General features: G+C 34.8%; 1 protein-coding gene across 1 annotated transcript in view; it reads right to left on the bottom strand.

Moving 5' to 3' along the window:
• LOC123307787 (serine/threonine-protein phosphatase 2B catalytic subunit 3-like) overlaps positions 1-17,676 on the bottom strand; it is a 292,638-nt gene extending 274,962 nt beyond the window's left edge. Inside the window, exon 1 of the mRNA XM_044890221.1 lies at positions 17,393-17,676. Within this exon, the coding sequence (XP_044746156.1) occupies positions 17,393-17,441 (49 nt within the window). The 5' untranslated portion in view covers positions 17,442-17,676. The remainder of the gene's footprint in view (positions 1-17,392) is intronic.
• Positions 17,677-19,320: the final 1,644 nt, after the last annotated feature.

The raw sequence follows: 19,320 nt of genomic DNA, 5'->3' as shown, positions 1-19,320 counted from the left end.
CAGTCGGATCTTAGACTAGTACCTTTCTATGGAAAAGAACTATGGGAAAACAAATCCTTCTGAGATTAAAGAAATTGAGATTTTAACGGTTTCCCAACTTTCAATTCTTCGAAGATAGAGACCTGAAATGCGAAACTTCTACTGGATTTCCTTACAATAATTCTGCATTTTGCAGAATTTTAATCAAGATTTCGAATTATGCAACAAGGTAGTACTTTTTTCAAGGCGAATTATTGAATTTCTCATCTTTGAATTGGAAAAAAATACAGAATCAATAGTATGAGTACATCTCTACTGTTTTTTCTTAACAGAGCTACAAAAACCTGAAATTGAATCAAATGGGAATATTTTCTTGCCTTAATTTCATCGAAAGCATTGAGGTGAACATAGGAAGTTGTGAATGGAGTCTGATGCTTCAATATTTCTAATATCTAATGGTTGAATTGCAAAATTGCTACAATTCGTTGTAATTTCGTGATGCATAATTAGGCGAATTATGAAGAGTATAATTTGATCGAATGAATATGATGGATCGAATTCCATCCGAACAAAAATTGTATGGATGCCTTGGAATTTATCCCCAAGGAAAAATTGCCAAAGTTAAAAAATTCCTAAAATGGTATACTGCAATCTGGAATGCATGACGTCCATAATCTTCAGATCTGATTTTACGACAATTTCTTAAAAATTGTATAGAAAAAAGAAAAGAAAAATTGTAAGAATTGTAAAGAAAGAGAAGTAACGCATTTTTTTAAATAAGAACCCAGTCCTATAGTCTTTAAACTCATAGAGCATCTTCCTTTTAAGCATTGGCCAAATTCGAGTAAATGAAGAAGAGTTCACTGAAATTACGAATGAGTGCACACTCTTCGAAACCATATCTACAACTATGTAGATGCAGAACATTATTCGAAACTTGTTCAAAATCGTACGTCCGGTTTGATTTAATGTCTCTTTAAGCTCTTCAATGCCATTTTTAGTAGGATCCAAAGAAGCTAAAATTAAACATACTTCAAGTTTGACTATGAAACTGACCGTGAGAGAGCAAAATCATAAATATGCTCCAAAACAGAATTTTCAAAGAATAGCATCAGGATCTGAATGATCATTCGGCAGATTCCATTCCCTCTACTGTAATAGAGAGTAATAATTCCCACATAAATAACTATAACAAGTGTAATCCTCACTTGAAAAGTTGATTTAAAAAACTAACATATTCCAATTTAATAAGTACTTCAAATCTTGGGTTTTCCCCAGAATCGTTGTTTCCTTGGTTTTCTTAAACATTATCGTAGCACTTTCTGACTAATTTTCTCTGGAATAGTCATGTCGACTACTACTCGAGATGAAATTCAAGCCCGTGAAATTTTATCTCTAGTATTATTACATATTAGAGAATTTTTGCCAAGACAAATACAGAGTGTATTTAAAGGTCAGGTAAAGGAGGTAGAACTGATCAAAATAAAGCGTTCCACAAAAAATCACCTAAACAAAACTTTCAAAAATGACAAAGTGGAAAATAATCCAAAAATAATAACTGAAATAAATCCTAATACGACCCTATGTCATTTGTCGTCCGAATTATCTCAAAGCAATGGAAAAAACTAATCTCGTGATGACCGACCATATGGTTTAGTTTAGGATATTGGCCCGTACGATTTTTGGAATGAAATTGGAAACTTAGTTTTGCCGAGTTTTTATCTATTAACTTAAACGATTTTATGAAATGGCTCATTTCGATAACAACTGACAAAAAAATATTTACGACAAGTGCAAAAAAAATATAATATTCATTCAGAATCCCACCAATAATGTTCGTCTAAAGTATTCACAATCGTCGTCACAATCTTCTTCTTGTACGAACCTTCCAACAATGGCGTAAAAATAGGGTTAAATAGACATAAGCACTTTCAGTAAACTATCTCAATTTTCATAACTATTTTCACCCCAAATCGCAGTATACAAAAATTTCTTAAGTGACCTGATGCAACTATTCAGATGAACTCGTATGTACTGAACTATTCATTGTTGTGCCATGTGTTTATGTTTTGTTTAGTTTTTCCGATCATAAAGTCACCTTCCACAGTCCAGTACTTGAAATTAAATGAAATTTTGTCGAAATTCTAGGGGTTGTAGTTCAGCCATCTTGAATATTTTATATAAAGGATTTCTGTTGAAATGACTTATTTTCATGACTTCTACCTTCTGTCATAAAAAACATCAGATATCGATTGAAATTCAATCTGGAAGGACTCTGCATCTTCTGAAGTTCTCTAGAAAGAAAACCAATTGAAAAATTGAAGTAATCGATTTGCCCCTGCGTAAATTCTGGAATTTCGAAATTATAACTTCGTCACGATTCGGAGTTTGTATCAGACTACTCACTCGATATCGAGCTCGATATGCAGTACATGACCTATCAGATTTTCATCACAAACATAATGCTTACATGTATACCTACATAATACCTACATGCAACGATTCTCGTGTTTGTATACTGTCTGTAATGTATTAAATTGAAATATTTCCGAGGTTTCCGGTTGGCACTTGAAGGAGTACTGTGTACTCCATTTCCACGTTATTTCCTGACCGAATGTGGTCTAGCGAGCGAACCCTCCTGCTCGCATTGAATATATGAAATGGTTGTATTAATAACTGTAATAAATTCAAAAGTTTTGGCGGAATGAGTAGTTGGAACAATTTGACCTTCATCATACAGTCCAATATCTCTGTTCTCCCAAATAACTTGATATTGATATTGGATAGCACCCACAAGTTTTCTTGTTACCTGAACTGCTAGATTTAACAAAGTTAAATGAAATCAGCATCTACGTAGTCGTTTATGCTTTCAATCTATGATTATAGTGAATCATGAATCCTTTGCCATCTTATCTTTAGGATTCGACCTTTGATGGTAAAATTCACATATTCTTGGAACAGACTCAATCTGCTTAACGAGTTGATCATCGTCTAATGTTGCTAAATGGTTTGAAAATATTCTAAACATAAAAATAGTGATTTATCGTCCCCAAATTCGTATTGTTGTACCATTTAAAACTTATTGAAATTTTTCCTTTAACCTTGGGAATTGTTATTGGATTGGAATTCCTATTAAAATTTCCTCATGAATAAACATAGTTTTCCTCAAACGTGAAATGCATACTACTTACTGCATTATTCGATACATATACACACTAATTAAATTTGAGTGTATTAACTGAGAAGTTTTGTTCGTATGTCTCACTAAATATAAAATAGGTAGGAAATTTGTGACTTTTCATGCTAGCCCAATTAAAACAGTCCACCTGAAATATTTCAAATGAGAGATGTTATTCTCAAGAACATTCAGACTATAATAATTGGGACTGCTTTTCATCAGGAATTCATGAATGAACGGCAATTTCCCATAAACAGGAAACACTTTTATAAATCTCGATTGGCACCGAGAGTCAAGTGGCACACTACAAGAGGCTTTTCAATTGTCGTCGAAAACATTTTTACGACGAGCTGTGTTTTTTCGGAATTTTGGGCCTAAAATGGTCTCAAACGAAGGGGGTTTGCGTCAAATGCTCGGTCAAATGTGAAGAAATCTTGATCAAAATAACCTCAATCGCCTGAAAATTCATTCATTTAATACAAGGAATACAAACAGGCGTAGCCCACAAAATAGTATTCACCTTTTAGAAACTACAAATACATCGATTCAACTGATAAAAGAACTCTACTAGTACTAGTTTCTGTCTTTTGCATGACAAACTCCTGAATTATACAGAAAAAGTTGCGTGATTTGAAATAAAAATTGACTCCCTTTTTTCTATGAAATAATAAAGAAGTACCGTAAATATGAATTCTGTAAGCAATTTCTTAACCACTATGTTTACAAAAATACCAATCCAATTGAATTGAAGAGATAGTAAATATCACTAGAAAATCAAAAAGGAAAAAACTGGGGGTATCTCAGAAATATTGAGAATTTTTTGTCTGGAGGTCAAGCACAGTTCGGGAAAGTTAACCATTTTGGTTTGAGCAAGACGCATAAGGTGCTAATTTTCATATCCCATCCCTCATTTTCTTCATTTTACATCTGTGCGTTATCAATCTTGAAACCAGACAAGTATGTATCCTTTAAACGTTAAAAAATGACAATAAACACGAGTGCCATTTAGATACATTCAAGGTGATGGACCCATGACCTCTACAGATATTTCGATATATGATCTGCATTGTTGCACCTATAACCTCTCCTGAACGCGAACTGTTATATTTTTAAGTCGAACGACTTGGCTACACTTCAAAAATTTAATTTGTTGAATAATTTTCTGAATTCACGAAATTCATCGAATCGTGACAGACGAATATCAATTAAGCATAATATAATCGTTGAATATTTCGGCTAGAATTCTCACACATAATAACTGTGAAGACACGCGTTGTTGCAAGATATATCGAGTTATAAGATGAAAATCTTTCTTATTATTTCATTTCAGAGAGGAAAAACATGAAATTTATATGTATAAATATGACTGTACCAGGAGTTGTGTAATATTATGTAAGTTGAAACTTTTTCGTCCATATATTAACACAAATAATATGACAGATATTACCCTCGTATTTGTCAATTTAACTTACGCACGGAACCACCCATTTAGGGCTATTCTCTTCCACAAAGTTCCTTTCAAAATGAAGTTGAAGAATATAATTTCAACAAAAATCCTAAGATGAAGAAAAAATATTGAGAAACAGTAAAATATTATTTCTAAGATGAGTTGGATATAGAATGAGTAATTCGAGAGGAAGAAAAGATATCTCAGAGTGCCTTTAATTCATGATCGCGTTGCCAGGCCTACCTCAGTTTGAGGAAATGATTACCTACTTAGAAATATACTTTTCTGTAAACATAGTACAAACTTACTGACTTGATAAATCTATTGAGAGTAAGATATGATATATGCTCCTACTCTAAAAGCCACAGGAGGTGTTCAATTTTCTGTACCGCCACTTGTTATCAAAGATTGTAGCAAAGCAAGGAAGATCTTTTTGATATGAAATATGATTCAAAATTTAAAATATCTTCTGTCGCTCTAGTGACCCCTTATACACCCAAAATGTCATAGGATTATGAGATCAATTTTCATTATTCTTTTTTATCGCATAGGTATGATATGAATAAGGAATAGGTATTTTCCTATCAACTGCGGAAAGTGAAACTTGCCCGCACGAAACTGCCGTTGCCCGAACGATGCGAAGCTGAGTTATGGTAAGCAGTTGAGATGCATGAACAAAACCAGCCGCGAAATAAAGAGAAAAAATATTTATTTTTCTTCACCACCATTTACGTACCATTTCTCCTCTAATCCCTTCCTGTATGTACAAGTCGAAGACTTACTTTATATAGCGATGTTATTAGGTATATTTGTATATGACCAGTAAATAAGAGCTCATTAAGTAATCAGTTGTGGTTATACAGTGTGAATCTTTGACTCGTACAAATACTTTGACAGTAGATTCAAAAAGTCAAAAGAATAACTTTTTTCGTATACCATTTTTTCTGTATGCACTCAGTTGGTCGTTATCCAACAAAGAAAACAAAATGTCGTGTATTGTGAGCAATGTTGCATGTGTGTTTTCGAGATAACAATAAGTATCGATCGTCCCACATAAACTGCATTTGCCAAAACGGACACGAAATCACATACGGTAAATCTAATGAATTCCGCAAATTAACATAAAGCTCTTATCCGGAATATATTAATTCACGATTTTCTTTTCAGAACGATGCTTAACTACGACTACAGACGATATTTCCGCTATCGGCGCCCGATCATTGGAGAAAAACCTGAAAATTTAGTAGGTTAGAGTTCGCGGTATTATATTCAAATCACGTTTCAGATTGGATCAAGTTGCATTATTAAAACTAAGTTTTAATGAGATTTTGCCTGCGACTTTTCACCCTAGCCAAGTCGAAAGGTAGTTAATTAAGAGGGGAAACATTTAAAGATCTTTTATGCGTCAAGGGAAGACGCTGATGGAAGCGTTTCTCAGTCAATAGACTCATTTTCCACTTGCTTTTTCAGTCTAGGATGTCACAATAGAAAATTAAAGAGAACAAAAACAATAATTATTTCGGTAATAGTACACTATGCGATAATACTCTTTTCAGTCTGTTTATTTGTTAGTATATTGTATTGACTTCAGCAACTGAACAACTCGTTTTTTTCTCGGCATTTAAGAAAATTACAAGGAGTTGTTTTCACTATCACTCCAACCTTTACATATCACCTATGAGACGTAATCGGAAGAGCAATTCTCAGAAAAATTCACTAAGTTTGAGTTTTTAGTCATTTTTCAGTGTTTCTCATAAGCAGAATGTTCACTGAAGACGCTGCTAAACTTCAGCAGGTGATTCCGTTTCCCAATATAAAATATTTCGTGAAACATATGGGGTTGAATATGCACCCCTCCTGAGAAATATATAGGGATGCCGAAAATCGAAACTTTCCTCACAGCCTAAGTATGCAAATTTGCAGCTGAAAACCTCACTCTCTGAAAACTTTTTGTTCAGAATAATAGAAGGCTACATATCTACATATCGAAGACTGCAACAAAATATCTCTTCATTTCATCAGAGGAAACGCGACACCCCCATATAATTTTGATCACTTCAATCACATGATTTTTTTTTCGAAACGAATTTATCATTGTTAATTTATTGCTGTTCGTTGTTGGTCTTGGTTTCCCCTGACATCCATCATAATGTACATATGTTTTATTATCGTTGAATTATATGGGATCGATCGGCTGTAATCAGAAATAGGAAACTTCATGTGATTCACACATCTGTTGAAATTTTTTTTTATTCAGTGAACACATTTTTCTCGTTATCGTCGCCTTGGACGTGAATGGGTCTAATACACAATTTTAGATTTTCTGAGTTAGAACTGTAAAAAACTAAAGAATAAGAAATAAGAAGGTTCCATTCCAGTGTTTTCGTTTTGGAAATCGGGTGACTCTCAAATAGGTGATTAGGTTTTGTGTAGCCCGCGAAAAATGTTAAGCATTGAATTCGGAAATGGACGTTTAGTAGTTTGGACATTCTTTTGCATAGAATGCGTCCAAAAATTCGACCACCGAAAACGACAGAGGACATAAATTTGTATCCATATTCATAAACAGATTGCTATAAACCTTCAAAATGCTTTATAACTAGACAGTTTTCCTCCTACAACATCAATTATCTAATGGTTCATTGTACAATCTAATCACAAATATGAAATAATCTTAATTGAATAAGAGCAACAACACCACTCTATGCATTCATATAGTGATTATTAGTTCCACTATCTAATCCATCTGCTGTAGAAATCGAGATTGGGCGGAGTCGTAACTATCTCAATTGAGTACAGATATTGTTGATAAACTACGATCCTTTCATATGTACAGGGTGTTCGCCAGAAAAGGACCCTACATACCTTATATGCGAAACTTCAGAAGCTACTGAAAAAATTTTCAAATAAAATTTGTTCGGCATAAATCAGTCTTCAATAATTCATTAATAATAATAACTCATTTGTATACAGAGCAATACAATACAAAGTTACCTTTTCTTATATAGAGTACCCTATACTTCATTCGACATAAAATGAATAGAGCTTATGAAGACGATATCAAATATTTATAGTTCCATGGGTCTCGTTTCAGATTTACTCATAATTTTTAGCAAAATTCAGTGCAATATTCGAAAAGTAGGTTATCTTTCTAGATATAGAATTGAAGCTTTCACCAAAAAAAAATTAGAAATATCTAACTTTGAGCCCTTTTTATAAACAGATCCTTTCTGAGAGGTCAAAAGCAGTGTTGTCACATTGTGAAAATGCGTCATTTTCCTTTTTTCTCCAAATCGGACTCCTCATATAGATGGCATCATTTGAAAGCTCTTTGTATTCCGAATCTAACCATATACATATGTATCATCACTGTCATGAAGCCAGGTTTTTTGTTCGTTTGATTATTTTTATGAATGCCCCAATCATTCTTATTCTCGTTTTCGGAGTTTTTGCTGGTTCCTAGCAACAAGAAGCATTATATAGGAAATACAGGGTCTTTCACGAGGAACCTCGAACAGTTTTTTGTGAATAACTCAGAAAATATCCACTTTAAGGCAAGGGTGTGATGCATACACTCACATTATTTTTTAACGTAGATTCAATATCTGCCATAAAAAAATGGGGTTCTAATTTGAAAAAATTGATTTTTCAGGATTTTGTCATCCCTAACTTTGAAAGCGATTTTTTCACCCCCTGTATAATGAATCGCGATTTCGATTTTCGAAGTGGATACATCAATCTTATATCTTGAAAAATCCCAAAAATGAAAATTTTCCATCCAAAAACCTCGAAGTTATTCTTGTTTCAGCGGAGCTCTATTTTCGATTTTTTTTTTCGAATTTTCCCGCTCAGAGAAAATTATTCAACCAAAACTGAAAAATGTTACATCAAAATAACTTGAAATTTTCTAAGGAATCTATTTCTGCAATAAAAAAATGGTGTTCTAATTTGAAAAACGGAAGTTGACGTCATTTCCGGAAAAACCGGAGGTGCTCATGCCTTGAAAATATTTTAGATTTCATCAGCATCGTGAAATACTTATAAGTGCTGAATTTCATGAAAATACGTTCAGTAGTTTCCCGTATAAATATGGGTGAGATTCCTCGTGAAAGACCCTGTATATTGTTTACCTATGTCATTATTGAAATTGTTGCCTTTCCCGTTGAAGTAAAAGCGAAAATGATACATTTTCAAAATGTGGCAACAGTGCGTTTGAGGTCTCAAAAATTATCTGTATACATATATTCTCAATAGTTTTTGGCTGAATGAATATGTGTTCCACCTTTGAGGTGATCATAAGAACGTAGCTGCTTCGTATTTGTGCTCCAAATGTTATTTTAATGCGACAAAAAAGGCACACTTGAAACATTAGATTTGTTCGTAGGGTGGTACAGGTTCGTAGGTGTACAGAGCAAGCGCATTTCCATTTTAGGGTAAAGAAAATCCATTTGCGCTTGCTTTACGAACAAGCCTATTATTTCTGCATCATAGCTGCTCGTTTATATGGTCACCTGGAAATTGTTGTATATATATGAAGTAATATCCGTCAGTCAGTTCTATAATAGGTCCTTCCGTCTGTTTGTCAGTGTAGTGCGAGGTGTAGTGTAATCTACACTACACTTTGCAGCAGCTGATTTTCAATGTAATTGCGCAAACGAATGAAAAAAATACTGACGTTAGGTTGTCACGCTCATAGACTCATAATTTTTATTTAATATATGGTAACGTTTCTCAGAAGATTTGTTACTTTTTCATCCTCTTGTAAAGTGATGAACTTATAGCAAATTTTAAATTTAATCGTATCCATTTTGAAGTAGATTACTGGGATATGGAGAATAGAGAGCTTTGAGACCATAGCTTTTTTGTCTCCTAAAATATGTACCAATAGGGTAGTTCATGCTTTTGCCAACAGGCTCGCTGGCCATCACACGGAATGGCGAAATTTTGATTTAAACTAATTGTAGTTGGCTGAGTGAATTGTCTTCCTGGTGACAGATGATTAGAATATAAATTAATTAATTGTTTTCAATTTTTGATAAGAGAACAACCATGGTGAAATGTTGAAGAGTGCGCTAGTGTAAAGCCGGGTCCAGACTATGTAACAAAACCTTTTATTAACAAAGTTATAAAACAAATGTGTTATACAACTTTGTTATATAACTTGTTATAAAATAGCAGAGACATCCAGACTATGTAACAAAATAAAACTAAACAAAAGTGCTCATCTGGAAGCAGTGCCATCTGTAGTATTGAAAATGTCCTCAAACGTAGAGGATGTCATTTTGGCAGCAGCAGCTTGCTTGATTTTATGTAGACGACGGGTGAAATCTAAACGGAGATTTTGGGTACGGCTATCGTTGAGAGCTAGAGGAACATATAGTGGAACAACTCTTTTGAAGGATCTAGCAATGGATGACATAGACCCATTGACAGGGGACATTAAATGTGATGGTAGTTTTAAAAATTTCCTAAGGATGACAATGCAGCACTGGCTGGCTGGCGCTGCAGTAAATGTTGAATAACACAAGTGTGGACAAGTTGCGGCGTGTTATATAACAAAGTTATATTACTTTCTTTGATCTTAAAGCCGAGTACATACTATGTAACAAAACAGGTTATAAAGCAAAGTTATAAAACTTGTTAGAGAAATTCAATTCAAAAAGTTATATAACACAATGTTATACAACATTTTTCCTGCTATATAGCAAATTTTATGTTATCCGTTGGGTGTCGGTAAAGATCAAAGAAAGTAATATAACTTTGTTATAAAACACGCCGCAACTTGTCCACACTAGTGTTATTAAACATTTACTGCAGCGCCAATCTTTCTTTTACTGGTATCGCATCTCGAAATGTCGTGTCTTTTTTGTCTATTTTATGGCCGATTTGATTTATAAGGTATTCGAAATCAGAACTTGTCATCCCTAGGAAATTTTTAAAACTACCATCACATTTAATGTCCCCTGTCAATGGGTCTATGGCATCCATTGCTAGATCCTTCAAAAGAGTTGTTCCACTATAATGTTCCCCTAGCTCTCAACGATGAGATTTCACTCGTCTACATAAAATCACACAAGCTGCTGCTGCCAAAATGACATACTCTACGTTTGAGGACATTTTCAATGTCCTACAGATGCCACTGCTTCCAGTTGAGCACTTTTGTTTAGTTTTATTTTGTTACATAGTCTGGATGTCTCTGCTATTTTATAACAAGTTATATAACAAAGTTGTATAACACATTTGTTGTATAACTTTGTTAATAAAATATTTTGTTACATAGTCTGGACCCGGCTTTACCGACACCCAACGGATAACATAAAATTTGCTATATAGCAAGGAAAATGTTGTATAACATTGTGTTATATAACTTTTTCACTTGAATTTCTCTAACAAGTTATATAACTTTGCTATATAACATGTTTTGTTACATAGTCTGGACCCGGCTTAAGAGTGTTTTGGCATCGGAAAGAAAGGGAGAATAAAATTTCCGAGAGCATTTTTCAGAGAAAATTGGAAAAAACCTTACCTCGAAAATCGACTCGGAGTCAATTTGTGTGTCAAGAGCACTTTTGCGATGAACATATCAAAAAGATGATGGATTCATTATGAAAGAAATCGAAATTGTCATACCTCTTGGGAAGTGGACTCTACTGAATAAGAATATCTAACCAATAAAACTACATGGTTCAGAAGTGGATATTCTTGAAGAATTTTGTTGGCACAACATAATATATCATTTATAACGGTTTTCAGCTGAGTATTGGAAACAGAATCACATTTTTAGTACGGCGATCGTTCTCCTTCTCTCTACTCTCCATATACTGGGTCGTCAGTGACATAAACATCAAATTTTGCATTTCACACCACAGAATATAAATATTACACCTCATTTCGATTAGCTGTCGATAAACTACCCTTCCTCTACATTGGTGTAAATCCAATCAGCAAACGAATACTAAAATCGAGTGTAAATTACACCGAGTGTAGAAAAGAGCTACACTTCCTATTCAAACGAAAGGAATTCTTATTTTTTATTTTCAAACATCAAACAATGTAAAACATTCCTCTTTGCCCTCTGATTTTTTAAATACTTATTCTATAATAATATTATGTGTTATATGATAAAATTTTGAGGGTGCCAATAAACGGATATAGGCTGCTCAACTATAATGGTAACATTCACATTAGTATACCAGTGTGAACAGAAATTTAACCTTTCGGTAGATATATAGAAGTAAGTATATGGGCTTGAGCAGATTTTGACAGAAAAATTCAATAAATACTAGTTCTAGAACTCATCTGGGTTATCTTCCAGAGATAAAAAAAGTGTTTCGTATCGTCTCAAGGTATTGTGAGTAGGTTGTGTAGGCATTTTTATTGTTTCCCAGAATGGCTGATCATTTATTACTTTATCTAAAAGTAGACCTCTTCACAACTTTCAACTCTTCTAGGGAATAATTTTTCCATAAAATAAAAAGTAGAATAGTTGTTTACGATGGAATCAGAGAGTTTGTTTCTGTTGCCGTTGAATTGTGTTGTATAATATCTGACATTTGACACTTGATAGTTGCGGTATTGCCAATGATAGTCTTCCATCAAAGGACTCTCGGAAACCTTGTTTTATCGAGTGGAAAGTAGATAAAATGTGAAATTTCCTGCATGAATCGAAAATGTTGAAAGAGTTCAACTATAGATCAATGGTGTGTATCCAGCAGAGAGCATTTTCAGAGAGAGGAGTTATGCTTGTTTCTTAATATGGATTATGGAGAGGGCTTCTGATAAACGTCACGAACGCTATATTTTTTCGAAATGAAACAAATTTTCCTTGTGTGATCTGAATAATTTATTTCGATATATTTTCTCAAAATTTTATATCTTCCTATCATCTACATGGAGATCCGCCATTTTCAATTTGTGTTGATGAAAATACCTATTTGCGTCAGTCTACCATTGACCGCAACCTGCCAGCAGTCCCCACGGTTTATGTAATTTTCACTTATTTTTCATCACATATATTGCTGAAATTACTTCAAACATACGAAACCGTTTCCTCAAATACGTCCTCGATATAGAAATATTTTGTTGAAAAGATGTTCCACTGCATAACGAATGTGTTTACATTCAATAATTTTTACGATATTTGCTATGTTGTCTGCCTCTGCCTACCATGTTGCCATTGTTATATTAAAATGTTCGTTGAACAAGAAAGATGGAAAAATATTTATTCAATATCTTCAATAAATGAACACTAAAAAAATATTGTAAATATTTGCGAATAATAAGAATTTATTACATTAGCACAAAAAGCAATATAGAAACAGTCATAACAGTTATACAGATACAGAAGAGGACAAGTAGTGTAAAGGCAAAAGGAAATTCATTTTTGGTACCTAGTTTTAACTACATTCCGCCACAGAATTTTACGTTACACTTAGGTGTCTAATTACTGAATTCCGGAGGTATATGTATGATATGCAATGTCACTCCTTAAAATTAAAACAAATTGATTTTTATGAGAATTAATATATTTCCAAGTATATTTCAAGCTTTCATTGATGTACAGATAGATGGCAGCGTATTTCTGCTGAAATGAATTTTTCGTGTTTTATATCATTCTTAAAGCCCCCTTCTGCAGAAAAAAACAATTTGAACGCATCAGGTGAAATTTCCCACACCAAGATATCACATTTTCAACGGGTTTCACGTTCGATGATGATTACCTGATGAACGATTTAATACTCACTCTGTTTCTGATATGAAATCACAGAAACCCAAAGACCAATTATTGAACCTGTAATTTCGGAAATTGCCTGAGTTCAGTCTTAAAAACTTTTCAGGAGCACGGCATTGGCTCGGTGCAGGTATAGTCCATTTTTCGAAACAATGAAATGAAGTCATGAACGGCGGATCAGTCATGCCAACAGTTTAGCACCTTGGAATCAGCACAAAACCAAGCGCCTTCTGACAGTTTATGTTTTCAACTCTGTGCTACGTTGCCTGTGCACTAACGATTCATTTCAATCATTTTGTTCTCGTCAGAGTAAGGTCAACACCGTACAATTCGATTTTGGGTGTTTTCGATAAATTCTCGTCTGTTATACTTATATGTTTTTGTTTTTTCACAATCAGTTCTTTTCAGAAAAACCAAGTTCTATATTGAGAAGTTCCATTTCGATTCCTAAGAAAACATGCCCAAATTTTGTCAAATCAGACTTGAAATTTATGGTAGTTTCATTTCTGAATTATTTTGAGGATGAAACTGATGATGCGGGCCCATTTGTGACCAATTATTTCATAACTCACAATAAGTTTTAAATGTCTGCAAGAGTTTCTTTACTTATCTTCTACAGTAAAGTGCTGCTGCCTTAGAAATAAGTTAATCAAATGTTTGCAATATTGCTTCTCAGGTGGACCATAAGAGTGAATGAATGAAAATGTACAAATCCAGTTGTTGATATCAATAACTTAGACCATACTGCTATATGCAATCTGATATATGGTATATACAAAAATAGTAAGTATTCAACCTCCTCCGATGGTTGTCATTTAATAAATTTGTAATCGTTTGAGGGTAGGTTTCAACTCTGTTCTTGAACCTCTGGTTGTCCTTGATCACTGATTTATCATTGGGTTGTTGCATGAGGGAAGTTCTGGACTCTCGAAATTTTCACCATTCGATTTTGAGGGTTCAACAAAAGGATGCACAGAATTCATGTTTGTATATGTATAAAATCACAGAGTATGGTACAACCTAGCCTAAATTCAAATAGTATTTCGCTGTTCAAATAGTTCTATAGATGAATTTTTCGTTTTTTATTGTTAGTATTTCATCAAACAGCCTCTATAGTCAATGGTGTTGGTAATATTGGATCAGCACAATGAGTCCGTTCACCCAATTTCCAATGGAATCTTTGTCATTGTTTCCTTGAGGTTCGCAGGAATCTTGGGAATAACAATCCCTAAGAAAATTTTCAACTCTTCCGTTTTTGACATTATGTCGTGTTCCAAACAAATCTTGCTTGCTGGTTTTAATAAACATTTCTACAAAATTATTGATTGTTGGAGTTTCAAAACAGGACGCGAGGAGAAGTAGTCATCTCGCCATGACAAAAATTGTGAGTCACTATTATAATCATAGATTCCATTACTATTACTGAAACTACAGTAATCTGTGGTGCCAGACATCAGACTTCTTCTGGAGATTCGAGGCCTGCTTCGATGTCAATGATTCTTGAAGCTCTCTGGGCCACATGGAATGCAATGATCTTCTTCAGTCTGATCCTGAATAATCAATCTCATCACTCGAAAAATCAAATTAACTTATTTTTCTCATGCTCAATAGTATATTAAAACGAACAAACTCTTGAGCACAATCAGGGTAGTAAAAACTGCTGAAGACTTCACATAACATAATTAATGAAATAAGAAAAACTACTTCGTGATTGATTGTAATGATCCGTTGAAATCAGCCAAAATTATAGTCTTTTCTGTTTTATAAAAACAGTCGGTTGGCCATAGAATAATTTCCTTGAATTTTATAACTAGAACGGAGTGAGGTACACATGAAATGTTGGTAATTTCAAAACATGGCCACAATGATTTATACACTTCAGTATTGACACACTACTTAATTATGCGAATGATAATTTAGAATAAAATGGAAGACAAAAAACGCAGAACTTTATTTCTTCCGAGAATTTTCACAATATAGATGTTCAGATTCAACTATCAGATTTGTGTTCCTATATCAACCTTGGATTTCGCAAAACTCATGTCGTTACGTCTTCAGAGAACTAAAGATCGACATGGTTGCAGTTCTTGAAAGTCTAATAGAGCCCGGTTCAATACTTCTTCAACATTTGGTCCAAGATAACAAACATTTACTTTCTCAAGCATCTGCATATTATGTCTCAATAATTTGATTTTCCGTGGTAACAAAAATAGATATACTTTAACATTGATCTGTTGTACTTCCAATGTTCATCACATATGTATATAGTTAGTATATTCACATCGTGAGAAAAACGCAATTAAGTACAAAGGCTTTCACGTAGAAAGAACAATATAGGGATGATTCGAAACCCAGAAATATTTCGACAAACGTCATAACCTCACGTTTTTGTACTTCACAGTGTGGATTGTGTCAAATTTCCAAGGCCAACCGACTGCTTTCATAAAAAAGATGGACTATTATGCCTGAATACGAATTTTGATTGCCCATATGGGAATCGATTATCACAGCACTCAAGAAATGTCATTCATGGCTATGACACCTGTTACAGCTGTCTAGTTGGTTCGATTCTTCCTTCGGAGTATAATTCTAATACTCGATTTCCTTTTCCTTCTTTCACTCCAATACCAAATCATTTCTTGTATTAGATCTTCCAAAACTATTTCAATTTCGAGAATAGAAACAAATATGATCATCACTAATCGTTCGTTATTGAACTATAGTTGCATCTGTTTCCAAATTGGAGGTGTAATAAGATAATACTTGTTTTTTCTTCCGACTCCTCTAGGAAAGAGGCCACTCCCTCTTCATTGTTCATCAGTTCTTTATTTTATTTGAGAAACTAACATCAACTGTTATCATACAAGGGATTAAAGGTTAGGAGTTCGATGGGATAATGTGAGGTTAGTATGTCACAGGAGTCCTCTCATTCAGCAGCTTGGATTCTTCATTGTTTCTTCATTCATACCTTTAAGGGTTAGTTTCAAATGAACAAAAAGGCATACACCTCCCTAAAAAACAACACATAAAATTAAAATTGTTCAAATAATAAAAAAAAATGAACTTGAAAAATCAATCTCTTGCTACAATTCTGATTGTAACAATTTTCTACGAAATAAAGAAAGTACTCTGAATATCTGGCATGCATCAACACCTCAGTTCTCCATAACAATCATATACTCTTGAGAAACATTCATTTCTATTCTCTTTTTCCTTTGTAAATCTTACATACTTATTTTACCCAATTTCATTTGACCCTATACTTCCACGCCCTCTGGTATACAAACTCACCACCTGGCAAATTCCTCTCAACCTAAATCCGATGACAATGAAGGGTGAAACACCTTTTAAATTTACAGAACAAACTTCACCTACAAAAACTACTTCAATGTCATAACCAAATTGAAAATGCCAATTCAAAACGAGAAAGCAAACAATTGGAGGCACAATACAAATATTGCATACTTGATAATGATGTATCAACATATGTAGACAGCGGAATACGAAACTATACTCGAAAGTACAGCTGACTTGTCACGAAGCCAAAAAAAAATCGGAGTTGGGTGGGCGCGATACAGCTTGAAAATATTACAAATTGTGTCAGTAGAAGATTGGGTAGAAAATAGATGCACAACAGAAATAAATATATCTACCTAAGTGGACACATTCATCGAAACAATTTCGATCGTTAGGAAACTATTGAACGATACATAAAGTGTAGAGATTTGAAGGTATGAAATGGATGGAAAAATTATATGGAGTCGGAAATATCCGGCCGCAATGTAGGTTATGGGTTATTTCGGAACAACAATTCATTAGGAATGTTATCACAAGAATAGCACTTGTTCGTATACGAATTATATTCATAAGGAGGTGTGTTTACATTCAAAGTGAAAAAGTGGAGGTCGAAATCGATAGTCATGGCGCCCAAAAATCAATCCGCGACGAGCGAAATGCGCAAGAAGAAAGTAGAGATTGTTACGATGAGAGTGGTGAGATATCTTAGAAGTAGGTAATATGTTTATAAGTTAGAGAAATGATGGTTGTAGAGACTGACCTTGTATCATCCGTTGCGTTGTGGTGAGCTTTTGGTTCGTAGAAGACATTTCTTGAATTTGGATGGGATCGAAACACAGAACTTTACACTATAAACATCGGGTAGTTGCGGATCACCGGTGGCACAGAATTATCTACTCGACTCGGTCGATTCGGTGCCCGTAAACTCGGACTGCCTTTCGACGCGGTCAGGCTAAAATCTACACTCAAGATGGAGCGCTGTGAAGCGGCGGCTAAGCGAAATAGACGTTTGACCCAGCCGGAGCGAGCTCTGTGCGCACGTCTACAGCGTCGGTCGAAATCGCGGCACTGTGCCTACGCCGCCAGCGCCACCACATTTCATACGACCTGTCAAACGATGTGTCCGCAATGCTCGATTCGCATTGCCGGTTATAAGAGAATTTCGGCAATTCACGTGAATTCTTATCATAGAGGAACGGAGCAGATAACCTTCATTCGCATATTTGAGACTATGAAGGCGAAGAAAAGTTGAGGCGCATCCACCATATAATTTTAATGTGTGAACATTTCTTTCGGCGGAATTTTTCAGCGGCTTTATAATGCAGTGAAGCAGTTTCACGCAGTAGCATGGGCGGAGTTTGCAGAAGGGAAGAGATGTTCTATATGTAGGAGCAGGAAACTCGGGCCGTAATTGCCGGATCGGGTTATGCATTCAAGTTGAGAATTGAATTTTCTCTTTTATGTTTCTAGAGTAAGTGGCGTACTGAGGTAATTGGAGACCATAAGGAAATTCTTTGAACAAGGCCAAGTTTTCATATTGCACTATGCCACCCCTGGGAACTTGACACTGACATTTTTACAAGCATTGAGTATACCATATTAACCTTGGAAATGTGCTACTAAAGTAGAGAAACAAGCATAAAAGTTATTTTCCTATCAAGTGCGGATCATACTTGCCGCACGAAACTGCCGAACGATGCGAAGCATACTTCGGGTAAGCAGCTGAGTGCGGGCAAGACACTTCCGATAGAGTCATTCGGGGCAACTGTGCGCACTTTTGCCTTTCAAGCCATACCTGTTTCAAATGTTTAAGCTAGGAAAATTAAAACATATTCATAAGATAGAGAATTTTCTAATCTTTAAAAAAACATCAAGAAGCAAACAGACAAAAACGTTTTTTTTTCCGCCAAAAAAAATTCAATAGTGAAACTCGGATTGCGTTCACATGTCCCTTATTGCGGGTAAGTGTGCGCACCCTCACGGGGTAAGTGAACGCGGTGATTAGTGAAGCACACAACCAAAACAAATCACAAAATAATGTCATCAAAATGTTACAATATTAGAGAAATGCTGTTTATTGTCAATACAGAAGCGCCTTTTTACAAGCACTGCATTATTGTTCGTGCTATTATTGTTCGTCCTAGGGCGGTGCCAGCGGTGCGATCGCACCGGGCGTTGCCATGAAGGGGGCACCGAACGTTAGGTACTACAGGGTGGGATCTCTGCCTGTGAGCGCCTCTACTTTCACCAGCGCGAAACGCGACAAGTGGACAATCGTTTTGGTATGTACGCAATAATCAAAGATAATAATCTTTGGCAATAACATTTTGTCAATGGTGAAATCGGCTAAATATTTATCATCCTGGACTGTACACCTGATGTAAGCCATGTTGAACAACTATTTATGAAATTCCGTTTTGTTGATATTTATGAAGAAAACGTAGATGTGAGAGAGCCTTTTGTGGCTTATAAAACGACTGTTAAGGAGCGAGACTCACTGGCATTTTCCTTGTCACATGAATGATATAATTCATGTCAAAGTCAATATTATCTAGGTTAAGGGTACGAAAATGGAGCTAACACAGTGGGAGTCAGAAAGCATATCCAAACAAGAATTTCAAAAAATATCCTTATGTATGGTCGTTACCTTGTTACTGCTCAAATTTAGTTGACGGAGCAAAAACTTCG

Source organism: Coccinella septempunctata, chromosome 1, assembly GCF_907165205.1.
Source record: "Coccinella septempunctata chromosome 1, icCocSept1.1, whole genome shotgun sequence".
In the NCBI taxonomy this organism is placed as follows: domain Eukaryota; kingdom Metazoa; phylum Arthropoda; class Insecta; order Coleoptera; family Coccinellidae; genus Coccinella; species Coccinella septempunctata.
Note: the sequence above shows the minus strand (reverse complement) of the source record. Positions and strands in the feature narration are given on the sequence as shown.